The sequence below is a fragment of the Bos mutus genome, chromosome 5 (assembly GCF_027580195.1).
Source record: "Bos mutus isolate GX-2022 chromosome 5, NWIPB_WYAK_1.1, whole genome shotgun sequence".
In the NCBI taxonomy this organism is placed as follows: domain Eukaryota; kingdom Metazoa; phylum Chordata; class Mammalia; order Artiodactyla; family Bovidae; genus Bos; species Bos mutus.
In genome coordinates, this window is record NC_091621.1 from 75,773,329 (window position 1) to 75,793,239 (window position 19,911).

The window sequence follows — 19,911 nt, forward strand, 5'->3', positions numbered from 1 at the left end:
AAGAAAATGTATCAGACCATTAATAGTCTTATTCATTGCACCTGTCACATTACTTTATATAGTATCTGTTTATATGTCTCTCTCTCCAAGTTGACTATATGTTCAGTAAAGGCAAAACCTGTGTCTTATTTTCTTTTGTATAACCATCACCCAGTGTGAAAAACACTAGATAATCATTAGATAAATGAATATTTTTATTGTTTAACATAGCAGATGACAGAATTTTTAATTATGATTAGCACAAATTTTTTATTCCCTTTTCTTTGTTCTCACACTTGATTTCTGCTTATTAAAAAATACGATGCTATTTCCAGCTACTCATTACTGAAAATTGGAACAAGGAAAATATGAAGAAAAATACCTTAAAATCTCGTTATAAAATTATATGCTATAAACATATAAAATATGTTTCCTTTCCATATTTTCTGTGTATATTTTGTGCTAGCAGGAGCTACACATTATTTTATGATTTTTCAACTAGCATTATATCAGGAGCATTTCTTACATTTTGAATACTTCATAAATATAATTTTTAAATTTTTGTATTTTTCAATTGTAGGGTAATATCATATATATTTAACCTTTCTCCTATTGTTGGATATAAGATTTTCCTAGTATTTGGCAAGTCAAATAATACTGAGATAAAAAAATCAAATTGTGTAGTATCTTGTTCATATGTATTATTTTTTGAAGACAGATCTCTAAAGTGGAATCATTAGTTCAAAAAGTGATAGCATTTTTAATACTACAGATATATTTTGCCAAATCTATTTGCAATACTAGCCTACTAACATTTCAAGTAGCAGCTTATGAGAATGTATTTATTTCTTTATTCTTATGAGTAAGACATTTTCAAATTGAAGGAGCTTAATTTCAGAACTTGATTTGTACGACGATGCCATCTGCTGGCCATAGTACAAAATTACAAAAGCAGAAGTGGAGGAGCCCCTTTGGAAACGGCAAAATTATTGTGACTATTATCGGTCTTACAGGTTTTCAGAAAGTGCTCTTGCTATTTGGGTTTCTAATTATCCTCAGCAACCATATAAAATAAAGCTTACAATCTTTCAAATGATACTTATTAATGCATCTTGTTCGACCTGAATTTCTGGAGAACTTCACATGGTGACAAGTCTATCGTCTGCTGAAGACAGATATGAGTCACAAAGCATGAGCTCAAGGTCATAGTTTAACAGGGATACACAAAAGCAAACTGATCACTGCAAACATGACCAAAGGCTTTTGCAAATGAAAAATAAAATTTACTAATATTTGTGATTTGAATCATCCTTATTTTATAAAATGCACAAATGCATATCTCATAGTACAGGCAACCTCTATAGTGGCCCCCAATTACAATTCCCCACCCCTTAGTATCCATACCATTTTGGAATCCTCTTCCCAAGAGAGCCAGTGCATTTCCATCTCTCTCTCTTTCTTTCTCCAGTCTCTCCCCCACCCCCATAGGAAGCAAACTGCTGTGATGTGAATGGTGGTGGTGGTTTAGTCGCTCAGTGGTGTCCTACTCTTGCAATCTCGTGGACTGTAGCCTGCCAGGCTCCTCTGTCCATGGAATTCTCCAGGCAAGAATGGAGTGGGTTGCCATTTCCTTCTCCAAGGGATCTTTCCGAACCAAGAATCAAACCCGGGTCTCCTGCACTGTAGGCAGACTCTTTACCAACTGAGCTATGAGAGAAGCCCCTGTGATGTGAATAGCCCTATGAAAAGGCCGACATGGCAAAGAATTTGGGTCTCCAGTCAGTAGCCAATGATGACCTGAGACCAGCCAACACCCATGTGAGTGAGCTTGGAGGTGGGAGCTCCCTAGTCAAGTCTTGACCTGAGACCCCACCCCTGACCCGCACCTTGAAGGCAGCTTGCTAAGAAACTGAGTCAATCACCCAGCTAATCTGTGACTCACTGTTCACTAATAAAGATAATTTGAAACCTACTGAAACATTTCAACATTAATTTCTACTTAAGTACTCAAATTAAGTCCTGTAAAATTTTTAAATTTCAGTTAAAGTATCTAACTCTTTGAAACACCTCAAGAAGCAAATACAAGTAAAATTATTACAAAACCTATTGCTATTCTTGTACTTAAATCTATTTTAAAATAAAGCAGTAGCTTTTAAACTTCATTTCGTGTGTTATTCCTATAATTTTTATACTTCTCTAAGGTTATAATCGTACTTAAACTGTCCAATAGTTGTTACATTATTAGATCCTTGAATACTTTTCTAGTTTTCAGTAATCTCTATGGACCAAAAAAGCAAAATACTTCAGGAAATAGTTTGTCAAACAACTGATTTTTAGATTGTTTGCTTTTGCATCATGACTGAACTCAAGCTGCAGACCATTAAGTTGGCTCTTGTTTTCAACTTAATTTATTACAAAAAATGGAACATTTGGAATTCTCACCTTTCATATAGATTTTGTATTTCTTAGCCTAATAATCTCCATTACAAATGATACATGTTTTAAGTCTCATTTTAGCTAACATTTAATTATGCATTATGCTATCCTTTTTATATATTGCTATTATCTGTTAGCACTATTAAAAATTGTGTATGCGTTCTTGTACCATTTAAATTTTCGGGCCATTTGGAAAGTCTAAGCCTAGGAAAAGAGGAATCAAACTCTTGAAGTTAGTCCCTTTTTAAAACGTGTGGTTAAATCATCGTTTTAAAGCACGAAATTGAACTCTCTTTTCCTCTTTCTGCTTTCTTATTGTGTATGATCATCCTCCTTTGGATTCTGCTTTTTCTGGGCTTACATAATTTCCAATATTTTCCCATCTTTACTTACACAGTTAAAACAAATACCTCTCTATACTTCACAAACATATATTAATATAAGCTTATACAAAATCATTTAGCTATATTAACACATTTAATGAAATTATTAACTTTTTTATGTTCAAATTTCTTTTTTTTAATTTTTTTTAATTTTATTTTATTTTTAAACTTTACAATATTGTATTAGTTTTGCCAAATATCGAAATGAATCCACCACAGGTATACCCGCATTCCCCATCCTGAACCCTCCTCCCTCCTCCCTCCCCTACCCTCCCTCTGGGTCGTCCCAGTGCACCAGCCCCAAGCATCCAGTACCGTGCATCGAACCTGGACTGGCGACTCGTTTCATACATGATATTATACATGTTTCAATGCTATTCTCCCAAATCTCCCCACCCTCTCCCTCTCCCACAGAGTCCATAAGACTGATCTATACATCGGTGTCTCTTTTGCAGTCTCGTACACAGGGTTATTGTTACCATCTTTCTAAATTCCATATATATGCATTAGTATACTGTATTGGTGTTTTTCTTTCTGGCTTACTTCACTCTGTATAATAGGTTCCAGTTTCATCCATCTCATTAGAACTGATTCAAATGTATTCTTTTTAATGGCTGAGTAATACTCCATTGTGTATATGTACCACAGCTTTCTTATCCATTCATCTGCTGATGGGCATCTAGGTTGCTTCCATGTCCTGGCTATTATAAACAGTGCTGCAATGAACATTGGGGTACACGTGTCTCTTTCCCTTCTGGTTTCCTCAGTGTGTATGCCCAGCAGTTTGAAATACATTTCTGAAATATAATCTGTTAGCATTCTCATTTCAGATTACAACTATCTATGCTGACAAGCTTTTCTTTTATATCATTATGAACACATGACCTTGTAAAACAATTTTATTGATTTATATATTTGTCTATTATAATATTACTAACATTAATGCTCAAAATGTCACAAACTGCCCCCAAATAGTTCCTTCAAACTGACCTCTATGTATATTATCTTTAAAAGAAGTTTTTTAAGACTTTATTCTTTTAGAGTAAAAGATTGGATCACAACAATCTTCTTACGCTAAAACTTTTTTAAAATTTAAAATTTATTTTTAATTGGAGGATAATTGCTTTTCAATGTTGTATTGTTTTGTGCTATACAAGGTGAATCAGCCATAAGTATATATATACGCCCTCCCTCTTAATCCTCCCTCCTGCTCCCCCCACGTCTAGGTCATCACAGCACCAAGCTGAGCTCTCTGCGTTATACAGCAGGCTCCCAGTAGTCATCTGTTTTACACATGATAGTGTAGATATGCCAGTCCTCCTCTCTCAGTTCATCCCACCTTCTTGTTGCCTGGCTGTGCATCACAGCAATCTTGAGGGGGAAGTTACAGAGATTTCTCAAGGAATCCCTATCCTGACACATGCATAGATAGCCTCCCCTATTATCAACATCTCCTACCAGAGTGGTACACTTGCTGTCACTTGTTATAATCAATTAACCTGCCTTGACTCAGTCCATAGTTTACCTAAGAGTTCACTTTTGGTGTTATATTAATACATTCTATGGGTTTGGACAAATGTAAAATAACATATATCCATCATAAAATCATAAAGCGTGTTTTCAGTGACCTAAAAATCTTATGTGTTCTGTCTGTTCATCTCTCCACTCCACATCCCTGATCTTTTTACCATCATCATACTTTTGCCTTTTCCAGAATATTGATGAACTTTGTCTTAAATGCTTCCTTATTCACAGATGACAATTAGATATATCCCTTCTCCAAACTTAATTTTTCCCTCTTCAAGCCATGAAATCAGCTAAATCCCAAAGAGCCCGGGTTCTTTCTCTTCTCCATTAAAAGTTTCTAATACTTCCTTTTGAACTTAGGATGAGCATTCAAGCTTACCTCATTATTTGGTCACTTTCTCATTTTCATTTTCTGTCATTTTCCCCACTACTTGTAGTCTCCTTCCACACTGACCTCCTCTGAGGTTTCAAATGCTCTGCAATAGGTATTTGATCATAATTTCCATTCCTGAGGATGTATTTTAGTCTAGAGGGAGAAGGCTTTGTGATAAACAGCAACAAAGACACAGTATCTCCTTGGTATCACTGGCACACAGCACAGCACCCAGAATGTGGCCAAGCTGCAGTAAGCAGCTGTGATTAAATGAAAGTAAGGGGATTGGAACAATAAACCTGATGAAAGCAATCAACGTATAAGTTAAAGGTATTATTGCAACAGTGTTCAAACAAAACTAATATTATATATCTAGGTCAAAGCAAGATTACAGAAGCATAAAATTATTGGAGAAAACTGCAGCACAATGGGGCATGCTGCCCGATAAAGACATTTTAAAAAAGATAAGTTTAAGAAAATCTTCCCGGACGGAACTATTCTGGCAGTCCAGTGGTGGGACTCTGGACTTCCACTACAGGGGGCATAGGTTCAGTCCCTGTTTGGGGAACTAAGATTCCACAGGCTGCAATGCTGCCAATAAATAAATAAATATCCATTCTTAAAAAAAGGAAAAGAAAAAAACCTTCATGGAAGCCTACCAGGCATGTGCTTCTGTCTCTGCCTCAAGTTGCTTGATGGGTATGTCTGCCCTTAATTTTTTTTTTAATTGGGTAACTGATCTTTTTATTGTTAACGTGTAAGAGTTCATTATTATGAATCCACATCACTTCAGATATATGACTTACAAACATTTCCTCCCGTTCTGTAGGATGTCTTTTCACTTTTTCAAAAGAAAATTTTTTGGCCATGTGGGATCTTAGTTCCCCAAGCAGGGATCAAACTTATGTCCCGTATATTGGCAGTGCACAGTCTTAACCACTGGACTGCCAGGGAAATCTCCCTTGATTCTTATATACGTAAATATATGTCAACCCATAATGACTTCCTACAACATCTATGAATAAATGGCTAAAATGCAGAAAGTTAACATTTAACAAAGCATTACAGTAGAATGATAGAATTCACGTTTGTCCTAAGTCCTAAGCCCCCTTTCCTAATGTTATGACAAATTACAGGATATTTCTTTTTTTTTATATTTTTGCAACTGCTATAACTACAAGAGCAAAATAATTTAAAATTACAGATTTTTTTTTTTTTTACTTTACAATATTGTATTGGTTTTGCCATACATCAACATGAACCTGCCACGGGTGTACACGTGTTCCCAATCCTGAATCCCCCTCTCCTCTCCCTCCCCATACCATCCCTCTGGGTCATCCCAGTGCACCAGCCCCAAGCATCCTGCATCCTGCATTGAACCTGGACTGGCAATTCATTTCTTATATGGTATTACACGTTTCAATGCCATTCTCCCAAATCATGCCCCCCCACCCCTCCACCGACAGAGTCCAAAAGACTATTCTATACATCTGCCATATGACCCAGCAATCCCATGCTGGACATACACACCGAGGAAACCAGAATTGAAAAAGACACTTGTACCCCAGTGTTCATCGCAGCACTGTTTATAATAGCCAGGACATGGAAGCAACCTAGATGTCCATCAGCAGATGAATGGATAAGAAAGCTGTGGTACATATACACAATGGAGTATTACTCAGCCATTAAAAAGAATATATTTGAATCAGTTCTAATGAGGTGGATGAAACTGGAGCCTATTATACAGAGTGAAGTAAGCCAGAAAGAAAAACACCAATACAGTATGCTGCTGCTGCTGCTGTTGCTGCTAAGTCACTTCAGTCGTGTCTGACTCTGTGTGACCCCATAGACGGCAGCCCATCAGGCTCCCCCATCCCTGGGACTCTCCAGGCAAGAACACTGGAGTGGGTTGCCATTTCCTTCTCCAATGCATGAAAGTGAAAAGTGAAAGTGAAGTCGCTCAGTCGTGTCCGACTCTTAGCGACCCCATGGACTGCAGCCTACCAGGCTCCTCCGTCCATGGGATTCTCCAGGCAAGAGTACTGGAGTGGGGTGCCATTGCCTTTTCTGCCAATACAGTATACTAACGAATATATATGCAATTTAGAAAGATGGTAAAGATAACCCTGTATGCAAAAAATTACAGATTTTTAAATAAGGAGTTTGAAGAAGCTATTTGAAGACATAAGGACCAAGATATTTTCTTTCAGTCCTTCCACTGGTCTGGCCACCTGTGGAAAACAGCCCAGCACAGAGTAGTCACTTGGATTATTGAGAAGGACAGTCAGAAGAGAACCATTAAAAAGTGATGATAAGGAGACTTCCCTGGTGGTCCAGAATCTGCCTACCAGTGCAGTGGACATTCCTGGTCCAGGAACTAAGATCCCACATGCCGTGGGGCAACTAAGCCCATGGAGAGCTACAACCGCTGAATGAAGTCTGTGTGCAGCAAATGAAGCCTGCAAGCCTAGAGCCACACTCTGCAACAAGAGAAACCACCATGATGAGAAGTCCTCACAAGGCAACCAGCGAGTAGCCTCCACTTGCTGCAACTAGAGAAAGGCTTTGTGCAGCAACAAAGACCCAGTGCAGCCAAAAATTAGTTAGTTATTTTTTAAAAATAAAATTTAAAATGGTGATAAAGACCCAATCATTACAGTATAAGGCCTATGCTGTTGCTACTGCTAAGTCGCTTCAGTCTCGTCCAACTCTGTGTGACCCCATAGACAGCAGCCCACCAGGCTCTGCCGCCCCTGGGATTCTCCAGGCACACATTGCTAATTCCCTAGCATTAGCATTTATCATCTTTAAAAACAAAAAAACTCTTAAACAGCAAATATACCTTGACTCTACATCTATTACTAATAAAACAAGATGATCTGCCATGCTTTCTGCACTGTAATTGATTCATGGACCCACAGGAAGAAATAATACCCTGTTGCACTGAAATCCTGGACTCAGCATAAGAAGTCATCGAGCTTTTATGATAATCACTTCTTTTCCATGAAAGGCTTCTAAGTAGTGTTTGTGCATGCCAGATTCAAGAAGAAATATTCTGATTCAGAATAAAGCAAAAATATTCTAGGAGCAGTTACAATTTGTGGTTGACTACTACCCTGGGGAAAAAAATGAGTTTCATTTCCAAGCAGGTGTTCAAACACAGTTTAAACACTTGACGGGTAAGTTATAGGGAGACATTTACAAATTTAGTGGATTTTTAAATATATAAGATCATGTTCAAACCTGTGATGTATGATTCTGTAAATATAGATGCTTACCACCCTCATATTTCCTGTCAGCAGTTCTGGACGGCATTTTCTTCCTTTTGCCAAGAGATTTCACATCAGTATAAACATGCTTCTCTGTCATGTCTGAAAGGTAGAGAAACGTGGAGATGAGATGTGGTTGAAAGTGAACTTTCTCATACATTCAAGAAAAAAATTATTGCAATTCACACTTCTCATACAACATATGAGAAATTGTTCTTTATAAAAATTATATTTGAGGGGATCTTCCTCCTCTTTTATGAGAATTCCTTTGAATGCCTAAAATAAGTAAAGTGTGTGTTGGAATTTCACACCATTGGTGGTCTTTTGCAGGCTTGAGGGAGGCTGCTGTGCCCATGATGAATGGAGAATTGGGGTGGGGGGGGGCAAATGTGTAAGGTGTTCAGACCAAAATATACATATACATCATTTTGAAGAGACTTTCCTACTGTGTTCAGAAACAGATTAAAGCAATAGGTCATAATACATAAAAGCAGAGCTGCCAGAAGAAAGGCTGAGAAGTTGCAGCTTTGGCTGCATGAGATCCTTTTATTTTTAAACCACAAATCACAAGGGTTTCCTGTTTTGTTTTGTCTTGGTTTGTTTTCATTCTAAGCTATCTTTTTCTGTAGCACAGCACATCCTCTGTATACTGTAATGCTCGATTATAATAATACATTTTATAGATATAGTGATAATAAATCCAGAGCTATTCTGATTTCCCCATCTGGTTTTTTCTAAGTCCATCCTCACTTGTCAAACATCCTGCTTATATTTTTAATTCAGTATGAGTTCCTTCTTCTGTGTAATGAGGAACCCATTGAAACTGACAACAACCACAAGTAGGTGGCTCTTAGACATGTATCTGGACAAATACGATAAAATATCCAGAGATCAAGACAGGTCAACAACATCATCAATGCCACTGGCTCTCTAAAGCTTTTGAAGCTGCTCTTGAGTGTGTTGACAACCTCATGGCTATAATAGAGTTGTCACAGCTCCAGGTAACTTATTCAGTATTCAAGACAAAAAAGAGTAGAGGGAATGAAAGCCATTCCAGAAAGCTAGACAACTTTGTTTTAAGTCTTAGTAGCCAAAGGTGGGCTACATAGCCATTCTAGCTACAAGGGGAGCTGGGAAAGTAACTTGTGTGAAGAAAAAGAGAAAAGGTGATTCAGAAGAGCTCGTGGACTGGTCAATAGTCTTTGGCCCCCTAGGCTAGGGCTAACACAAGATTTAATGGACATCAACACATTTTTGAAGTCTAACTATTTATACCCTCAAATTAATGTAAAGGTAATGTCCAGGTGGTTCAGTGGTAAGGAATCCACCTGCACGCAAGAGACACAAGTTCGATCACTGGGTCAAGAAGATTCCTGGAGAAGGAAATGGTAAACCACTCCAGTGTTCTCGCCTGGGAAATCCCATGGACAGAGGAACCTGGAGGGTGACAGTCCATGGGGTTGCAAAAAGTCGAACATGACTTAGTGACTACACAACAACAACAGTGATTCCAAAAAGGCATTTTAATTTTCAGAAAAAGAGCTAAGAGCTATACATATCACAATATAGAATGAATTTAGAAGATCTTTTACTACATTTCTTGTCTCTGCTAGTTTACCTACTGCAATTATCAGTATAAAAAATTAGCTTAAGGGACTTCCCTGGAAATCCAGTGGTTAAGACTTTACCTTCCAAAGCAGAGGGCGCAAGTTTGACCCCTGGTCAGGAATCTAAGATCCCATGTGCCTTTTGGCCAAAAAACCAAAACAAAAAAACAGAAACAATATTATAACAAATTCAATAAAAGCCTTTTTAAAATATAAACTTAAAAGCAGAGAACTCTGAATAATTTTTGCCTTTAGGAAAAACAAAAGTTTGAATTAGAAAGATTTCACCTGAAGGATATGTCTGGGTTAATGTACTAAGGGATTCCATAGATTGTAACAACTTTATATTGGAAAGAAAAGATGGGTGAGTCCCAGAAAGGACTGGTAATCAAAAAAAGAAGAGAAAAACAGTTTGGGACTGAACAGAAATCTTAGGGTATTTTTCGATCTCTGTATAATATTCAGTCTCATTGATTCTTTAAAAACTGCTCTTAGGGACTTCCCTGGTGGTCTAGTGGTTACAAATTTGCTTGCCAATGCAGGAGACACAGGTTCAATCCCTGTTCCGGAAAGATTACATGTGCTGCGGGACAACTAAGCCCTGTGCCCTAGCTGTGAAGCCTGTGTGCTCTAGAGCCTGTGCTCTGCAACAAGATAAGCCATGGCACTGAGAAGCCTGTGCAAGGCAACTAGAGAAAAGCCCGCTGACAGCACTGAAGACCCAGCACAGGTAAAAAAGTAAAAAACAGACTGCTCTTTGTTTGCCAACTCTGGCTAAATCTGATGCTGATAGCCCCTATTCACAGCTTCTCCATCAATGCCCAACATCCTATCTTCCAGCAGCACTAAGAGTCTGTGGAAATAATGTATCCGGGCTATAATCACTTTGAATGCATTGCCATGCTCCTTCTCCTCCACCTGGCAAAATACATAGTCTTCCTTCAAACTTGACTGAATGCATTTCTTTGAAAAGTCTTCCCTGTGCCTGAGCAGAGTTAACTCCATCCTTCCTGTGAGTTCTCAGATATCCTTAATTATGATCCAATTACTTCTGTTTTCACATTGCACTTTAATTATTTACAGCTATTTCTGTCCCCTGAAATTTGAATTTCAAGGCAAAGGGTCTGTGACTTAATTACCTTTAAATTTTCAGCACCAAGTATAATGTGTGCCTTGCACACAGTAAGTGTTAAGTAAGCATCGGTAAACAGAGGGATAAAGGAACAAATGAATAATCTAAGGCAGGAGGCAATTATAAACTAGGAAAACCAAAAGAAAGAGCAATTAATTATTTGTAAAGGTGTTTATGACACAATAATTTGATCTCCTTAAATGACTTTGTTTCTAAACTTAAATACAAAGTGTTTACCTTCAAAAAATTTTCAACTTATAAGGAAAAAAGATTTCACATAGTCATTTATTTGTATACTACTAGAAACAAACAGAGAAGGCAATGGCACCCCACTCTAGTACTCTCGCCTGGAAAATCCCATGGACGGAGGAGCCTGGTAGGCTGCAGTCCATGCTAAAGGTCGGACAGGACTGAGCGACTTCACTTTCACTTTTCACTTTCATGCATTGGAGAAGGAAATGGCAACCCACTCCAGTGTTCTTGCCTGGAGAATCCCAGGGACGGGGGGAGCCTGGTCGGCTGCCCTCTATGGGGTCGCACAGAGTTGGACACGACTGAAGTGACTTAGCAGCAGCAGGAGCAGCAGCAGAAGCAGCAGCAGAAAACAAAATATTCCCTATCTAGATTATTATAGTTTATAACTAAGAGTAAAAGCTAACTAAAATGATGATACAAAACATTCACAAAAAAATTATTCTTAAAAAAAATGAAAGGTAAACGTACCTTTTCTATGCCTTTTCTTAGTCTTTACAATTCACTTTATTCAGTTTCTTAACAAGGAAATTTGGATGGTTCAGCATTATTTCATTACCAGAATAAAAATTCTTCATTCAATGACCTCCTTTTGATTCAATATAGTTCTACTTGAAAATGTTATAATTCAGGGGGGTTCGCTCTCCTTTCCTAAAGTCTCATTACTCTGAGTCGTGTTCAACTCTGCAACCCCATGGAGTGTAGCCCACCAGGCTCCTCTGTCTATGGAATTCTCCAGGCTAGAATACTGGAGTGGGTAGCCATTCCCTTCTCCAGGAGATCTTCCGGACCCAGGGATCCAACACATGTCTCCTGCATTGCAGGCAGATTCTTTACCATCTCAGACTTTCACATATCAAGCCCAAACAGATAGGATTAAGGATGTTAAAAATCTCTCCAGAATCAGTAGCTGATGACACACAGTAGCTTTGATCTTACCTGTAAGTTCCACAGTTTGTTCAGAAATAGAGTTGGGAGGGTTCACTTTCCCTTCTAAAGGCTGAATGGGAGGAAAAGATCTGATGTCCAGAACAACTGAAAATATTCTCAGCAGTAGAATAGGAAATCTTGACATTTGAGACATTCTGAAAGTTTCTGTTCTTGTCAGAACTCTTACATATGTCCACATTATTTAAAGTACCCTTGCCTCTCCATGGTGTGATCACTTACCTAGAACCAGATTCCTGGAATGTGTCAAGTGGGCCTTAGGAAGCATCATTATGAACAAAGCTAGTGGAGGTGATGGAATTCCAGTTGAGCTATTTCAAATACTGAAAGATGATGCTGTGAAAGTATTGCACTCAATATGCCAGCAAATCTGGAAAACTCAGTAGTGGCCATAGGACTGGAAAAGGTCAGTTTTCATTCCAATCCCAGAGAAAGGCAATGCCAAAGAATGCTCAAACTACCGCACAATGGCACTAATCTCACATGCTAGCAAAGTAATGCTCAAAATTCTCAAAGCCAAGCTTCAACAGTACGTGAACCAAGAACTTGCAGGTGTTCAAGCTGGATTTAAAAAAGGCAGAGGAACCAGAGATCAAATTGCCAACATCCACTGGATCATTGAAAAAGCAAGAGTTCCAGAAAAACATCTACTTCTGCTTTATTGGCTATGCCAAAGCCTTTGACTGTGTGGATCACAATAAACTGTGGAAAATTCTGAAGAGATGGGAATACCAGACCACCTGACCTTCCTAATGAGCAATCTGTATGTAGGTCAAGAAGCAACAGTTGGAACTGGACATGGAACAACAGACTGGTTCTAAATCAGGAAAGGAGTAGGTCAAGGCTGTATATAATCACCCTAGTTATTTAACTTAAATGCAGAGGACATCATGTGAAATGCCAGGCTGGATGAAGCACAAGCTGGAATCAAGATTGCTGGGAGAAATATCAATAACCTCAGATATGCAGATGACACCACCCTCATGGCGGAAAGCAAAGAAGAACTAAAGAGCCCCCTGATGAAATTGAAAGAGGAGAGTGAAAAAGTTGGCTTAAAACTCAACATTCAGAAAACTAAGATCATGGCATCTGGTCCCATCACTTCATGGGAAATAGATGGGGAAACAGTGGAAACAGTAAGAGACTTTATTTTGTGGGGCTCCAAAATCACTGTAGATGGTGACAGCAGCCATGAAATTAAAAGACACTTGTTCCTTGGAAGAAAAGCTATGACTAACCTAGACAGCATATTAAAAAGCAGAAACACTACTTTGCCAACAAAGGTCCATCTAGTCAAAGCTATGGTTTTGCCAGTAGTCATGTATGGATGTGAGAGTTGGACTATAAAGAAAGCTGAGCACATAAGAATTGATGCTTTTGAACTGTGGTGTTGGAGAAGACTCTTGAGAGTCCCATGGACTGCAAGGAGATCCAAGAAGTCCATCCTAAAGGAGATCAATCCTGAATATTCATTGAAAGGAATGATGCTGAAGCTGAAGCTCCAATACTTTGGCCACCTGATGTGAAGAACGGACTCATTGGAAAAGACCCTGATGCTGGGAAAGATTGAATGTGGGAGGAGAAGGGGACGACAGAGGATGGGATGGGTTGGATGGCATCACCGACTCAATGGACATGATTTTGAGTAATCTCCGGGAGTTGGTGATGGACAGGGAAGCCTGGTGTGCTCCAATCCATGGGTTCACAAAGAATTAGACATGACTGAGTGACTGTGCTGAACTGAACTGGCCTCTCTCATCACCTAGAGCAAGCAGGCCAAAAAATTGTACCTGTGAAGTAAAGAATTTTGATTGAAAAATGGAGGGGGGAAAATCATACCATATATGAGTAGATAATGAAAGGAAGGCAGGAAGAGAAGAAAGGAGAGAGGGGAAAATCTTCACCATCCTAAATGCCATTAAGAATATCTATGATTCACGAGAAGAGGTCAAAGTATCAACATAAATGGGTATTTGGAAGAAGTGGTCTCAGCCTTCATGGATGACTTTGAGAGGTTCAAGATTTTAGTGGAGGAAGTAATGGCAGATGTGGTGGAAATAGCAAGAGAAGTGGAGCCTGACAATATGGTTGAATCGTTGCAATCTCTCATGATAAAACTTTAAAGGATGAGGAGTTGCTTCTTTAAGATGAGCAAAGAAAGTGGTTTCCTGAAATGGAATCCAATCCTGGTGAAGTTTCAGTGAAAATTATTGAAATGACAATAGAGGATTTATAATATTACACAAACGTAGTTGATAAAACAGCAGCAGTATTTGAGAGGATTGACTCCAATTTTGAAAAAAATTTCTACTGTGGGTAAAATGCTTTCTGAAAATATGGCATGCTACAGAGAAATTGTTCCTGAAACGAAGAGTCAATTGATGTGGCAAACTTCACTTCTGCATCCCTGATGACCCAGCGGTCATCTGCCTGCAATGCAGGACATGAAGGAGATGCAAATTTGATCCCTGATTTAAGAAGATCCCCTAGAGGAGGAAATGGTAACCCACTCCAGTATCCTTGCCTGGAAAATTCCATGGACAGAGAAGCCTGGCTGGCTACAGTCCATGGCATCCCAAAGAGTTGGACATGACTGAGTACACATATGTATCACAGGTCTTAGTTTAAGAAATTGTCACAGTCACCCCCAAACTTCAGCAACCACCACCCTGGTCAGTAGGCCATAATCAAATATCAAGGCAAGACCCTCCAACAGCAAAAAGAATACAGCTCATTGGAGGCTCATATGATGGCTAGCATATTTTAGCAATGAAGCATTTTCTAAATAAGATATGCACATTGGTTTTAGTTTTTAACTTTAATTTTTTTCTGGTATGCACATTGTGTTTGTTTTTTTTAAGACATAATACTATTGCTCACTTAATAGATTACAGAATAATGTAAATACAACTGTTATATACACTGGGAAACAAACAAAAACTGTGTGACTTACTTTATGGCAACATTCACTTTATTGCAATACTGACTTGATTATAGTGGTTGGAGCAAACCTGCAACACCTCCAAGCTGTTATTATCCCACAGGATGGTTATAATAAGAAAGTAAGAAAATACATTGTACCAATCAAAGCCCAGCAAGGAAAACAAATCTCTCTGTTTTAAAACAGAGGAAATTTTATTCAAGGTACTGGGCTTCCCTTGTAGCTCAGCTGGTAAAGAATCCACCTGCAATGTGAGAGACCTGGGCTCGATCACTGGGTTGGGAAGATCCCCGGAGGAGGGAAAGTCTACCCACTCTAGTATTCTGGCCTGGAGAATTCCATGGACTGTGTAGTCCATAGGCCATGGGATCGCAAAGAGTCGGACACGACTGAGCAACTTTCACTTACTTACTTACTTACTGATCAAGAAGGTGACAAAGATGCTAAGAAACTACTTAGAACTCAATAAGGACACTCAGAGTTTAGCCGTATCCAGAAGCTTCTACTCCCCCCTAAACAAGGGTTACACTTCCAGTGTTTCTTTAGAGCCGAGTTCCCCAAGGTCACACGACCTTGTTTTGTTCATTTGTGAAGCAGTGGGCAGCTCAGTTATGTATCATTTTGTATTTATTTCCCATCCTCCTTCACCTCACTTCCTCTTTCCCTCAGTTTCATTGCCCTATAAAACATTTTTTGGGGGGTGGGGTGGGGGATATACTTGCTTTATAATGTTGTGTTAGTTTCTGCTGTACAACAAAGTGAATTAGCCATATGTATACATATGTCCCCTCCCTCCTGAGCCTCCCTCCCATGACCTCACCCCACCCATCTAGGTCATCACAGAGCACCAAGCCGAGCCCTATGCCGTACAGCAGCATTGACTGTTGTTGCTTTTCAGTGGCTAACTCCTGTCAGACTCTTTGTGACCCCATAGACTACAGTACACCAGACTTTCCTGTCCTTCACTATCTCCCAGAGTTTGCTCAAACTCATGTCCATTGAGTCAGTGATGCCATCCAACCATCCCATCTGATCACTCCCTTCTCCTCCTGCGCTCCATCTTTCCCAGCTTTGGGGGATCTTTTCCAATGAGTCAGCTCTTTGCATTAGGTGGCCAAAGTATTGGACCTTCAGCATCAGCATTGATAGCACTTAAGTTTTGTCTCGGGGTTTGTCTGGTTAAAGACACTGGGAAGTGCTGCTTGGAGGTGTTCATTTCCCCACAATAAGAAGCTGAGGAGGGAAGAGCAAAGGATAGGCCTGAACACAAATAGGCCCAAAGGTGTGTATTCTAACCTTGTTGTTCATTGCCATCCTTACATTAGTATTTAAATTTTATGTAACAATGGCATGCTTCCATCTAATAAAAGGTTCCTCATTTCTGTAATAGGTCAGGAAGCTCAAGATGGAGAAATTATGCCGAGCCTGAACACTTGTAATAAGGGGATGTCCTTCAGGGCAGTCGAGTCCTAGCTCCCTTCTATGCCTAGTTTGGCAGGATTCCTTCATGGGTAGTTGCTGCTGTTGTTCAGTCGCCCAGTCATGTCCAATTCTTTGTGACCACGTGGACTGCAGCTCGTCAGGCCTCCCAGTCCCTCACCATCTCCTGGAGTTTGCCCAAGTTCATGTTCATTGCATTGGTGATGCCGTCCAGCCATCTAATCCTCTGATGCCCTCTTCTCCTTCTGCCCTCAATCTTTCCCAGCATCAGGGACTTTTCAAATGAGTTGGCTCTTCGCATCAGTTGACCAAAACACTGGCGCTTCAGCTTCAGCATCAGTCCTTCCAGTGAGTATTCAGGGTTGATCTCCTTTAAGATTGACTTGTTTGATCTTCTTGCAGTCATGAATAGTTACATAAATACAGTAGCCCAGAGATCCTGAGGTAACGGAAGACATAACAAAGATAGTCTAATTAAATAAAGCCTGGCTGTACAGTAGGACAGAAACAGTTGGGAGGGGTCATTACACTAGATAAGGGATCCCAACGGATAGGGACAGAATAAAGCGACAAAGTAAGTGATCAAGCCGTTAATGCCACTCGGGGACTGTAAGTAGAAAAAATATGTAAGACCTCTGTAAGTTAATGATTACTCAAGAAAGCAGGTTTTTGTTATTGTTTAGTCACTAAGTTGTGTCCAATTCTTTTGCAACCCCATGAACTGTTAGCCCTTGAGGCTCCTCTGTCCATGAGATTTCCAAGGCAGTAATACTGGAGTGGGTTGCCATTTTCTTTTCCAGGGCATCTTCCTGACCCAGGGACTGAACTCTGTCTCCTGCATTGGAAGGTGAATTCTTTACTGCTGAGTCACCAGACTGGGCAAATTGTGTTTCATTTCAGTTAAGTTTAGTCACTCAGTCATGTCCGACTCCTTGTGACGCCATGGACTGCAGCACACCAGGCCTCCCTGTCCATCACCAACTCCCGGAGTTTACTCAAACTCATGTCCATTGAGTCGGTGATGCCATCCAACCATCTCATCCTCTGTCGTCCCCTTTTCCTCCAGCCTTCAATCTTTCCCAGCATGATGTCCTCTGCATTTAAGTTAATATACAGCATTTATCTACTCCTTTCCTGATTTGGAACCAGTCTGTTGTTCCAACTCTAGTTCCAACTGTTGCTTCTTGACCTACATACAGATTGCTCAGGAGGAAGGTCAGGTGGTCTGGTATTCCCATCTCTTTAAGAATTTTCCACAGTTTCTTGTGATCCACATGGTCAAAGGCTTTGGCATAGTCAATAAAGCAGAAGTAGATGTTTTTCTAGAACTCTCTTGCTTTTTCAATGATCCAACGGATGTTGGCAGTTTGATCTCTGGTTCCTCTGCCTTTTCTAAATCCAGCTTAACATCTGCAAGTTCATGGTTCATATACTGTTGAAGTCTGGCTTGGAGAATTTTGAGCATTACTTTGCTAGCAAGTGAGATTAGTGCCATTGTGTGGTAGTTTGAGCATTCTTTGGCATGCCTTTCTCTGGGATTGGAATGAAAACTGATCTTTTCCAGTCCTATGGCCACTGCTGAGTTTTCCAGATTTGCTGGCATATTGAGTGCAACACTTTCACAGCATCATCTTTCAGTATTTGAAATAGCTCAACTGGAATTCTATCACCTCCACCAGCTTTGTTTGTAGTGATGCTTCCTAAGGCCCACTTGACTTCACATTCCAGGAAGTCTGGCTGTAGGTGAGTGAACACATCATCGTGGTTATCTGGATCGTGAAGATCTTTTTTGTAAGCAAAATCGTGTTTGCTTAACCACTAAACCAAGCAAGTTTATTTAGCAACAAAGCCATGCAACAAAAGCACAAGACATGCCCCCAAACAATAAAACAATGGTGGTATGAGACCCAAATCCTGCCCAGCTCAGAAAGTTAATGATCCCTAGGGCGTGCTCTGTGTACACATGAACAACAATAATTTATGAACCTAACTTGACCATGTAGGGACAAGAAAACTCCCTTGCCCAACGTGGAGGAGGAGCTGATGATGGAAGCATAAGGACTACTCAAGAAAGACAAGAAAGTTCCTCTCCCCATGCCCACTTTTCCTTTTATTATTAAACCGTACCCCACTAAGTTCTCCAGGAATGGCATTTCTCACCCACCCACTTATAAACCTGACAAGAGTCCTATTCTAATAAATCAATTCTTATCTACCACTTTCCTCTCACTGAATTCCTCTCTGTGCTGAGACATAAAGGACTGTGGTACTGACAGGGTAATAGGCGGGAAGGCCAGGGGTCTCCAAACGGTGAAAATAGGCTGCAAGTGTCAGACATTTTTTTATCTCTCCCGTAAGTGGCAGGAAGAAATAAACTAGTGTTACATTTTTTTCCCCTTCTCTGCTGCTGCCGCTGCTAGTCGCTTCAATCGTGTCTGACTCTGTGCAATCCCATAGACGGCAGCCTACCAGGCTCCCCCGTCCCTGGGATTCTCCAGGCAAGAACACTGGAGTGGGTTGCCATTTCCTTCTCCAATGCACGAAAGCGAAAAGTGAAAGTGAAGTTGCTCAGTCCTGTCTGACTCTTCGCGACCCCATGGACTGTAGCCTACCAGGCTCCTCTGTCCATGGGATTTTCCAGGCAAGAGTACTAGAGTGGGTTGCCATTGCCTTCTCCTTCCCCTTCTCTATAGAAATTTAAAAAGAAGTTTCTTTTAAAATGCTGTGTTGCCATAATGACACCTGGTTCCACCTGAGCTTAACTTTTCTTAAACCTTGAGCTAACCAATGCATTTTTCTTACGGAAATGTTTGTCTTAAGCTCTATTAATGTGCTATGTATTTACCCCAGACTCTGTCTTCAAGTCAGTTCCACCTAAAGGCTCAGAACCCTCAGAATAGACTTGACAAACCAGTATGTTATACTGTTGTAGCCACGCGTTCTGGGAAACAAACTCAGAAGGACAATGCAGATAGTGGAGTGCAATTTATGACACGGGTGGGCCCAAGGCAGTCTCCTCTTAACCAAGGACCCCGACCAGTTTTTGTGAAAACCTTATATACCCTAAGTGTACATGCCCAAACCCACTTCCCCAAATTCGCTGAAACTAGTCTGAACAAAAGAAAGATACAGTAAAAGTTAATCCATGATTCATATGCCTTAAGCCTAGGTAGTTAACAGTGGACAATTATCAATAGGCCTGTGGTCATACCCCAATAAGCATAATAGAATGTATGATTCTATTTGGTTACACAGATAATTAGGGTATCTTTCAGGCGACTGAGAGTGCTGGGGCTGTTCCTTCCGGGGGCCTGGTTTTCCTGTTGGTATATCGTTTCCATAAATACTGGGCATATAGCTCCAAGTCCACAGTCCAACCCAAGATGGAGTCCTGGTTTCAAAATAGAGCCTGTTCTGTTTCCTCCTTCAATACATTGTTCTCCTAATCTATGTTAATGAAACTATATATTTGTATTGAAATCTGCCTTTCTTCAAGATTCATGTCAATTGTTTTATGGTCCAGGATGACTCATCCTGGTGCCAATGTTATCTCAAAAATGCATGCTGTGGGTGAGGGGCCTGGTGTCATTCTCTGAGTTTTGAGACATTTCCTTTCTTTAATTA

General features: G+C 40.0%; 1 protein-coding gene across 1 annotated transcript in view; it reads right to left on the bottom strand.

Moving 5' to 3' along the window:
* The window catches only part of LOC138987844 (C-type lectin domain family 7 member A-like), a 51,299-nt gene extending 43,229 nt beyond the window's left edge, over positions 1-8,070 (bottom strand). Inside the window, exon 1 of the mRNA XM_070370028.1 lies at positions 7,977-8,070. Within this exon, the coding sequence (XP_070226129.1) occupies positions 7,977-8,067 (91 nt within the window). The 5' untranslated portion in view covers positions 8,068-8,070. The remainder of the gene's footprint in view (positions 1-7,976) is intronic.
* Between the last annotated feature and the right edge of the window lie 11,841 nt (positions 8,071-19,911).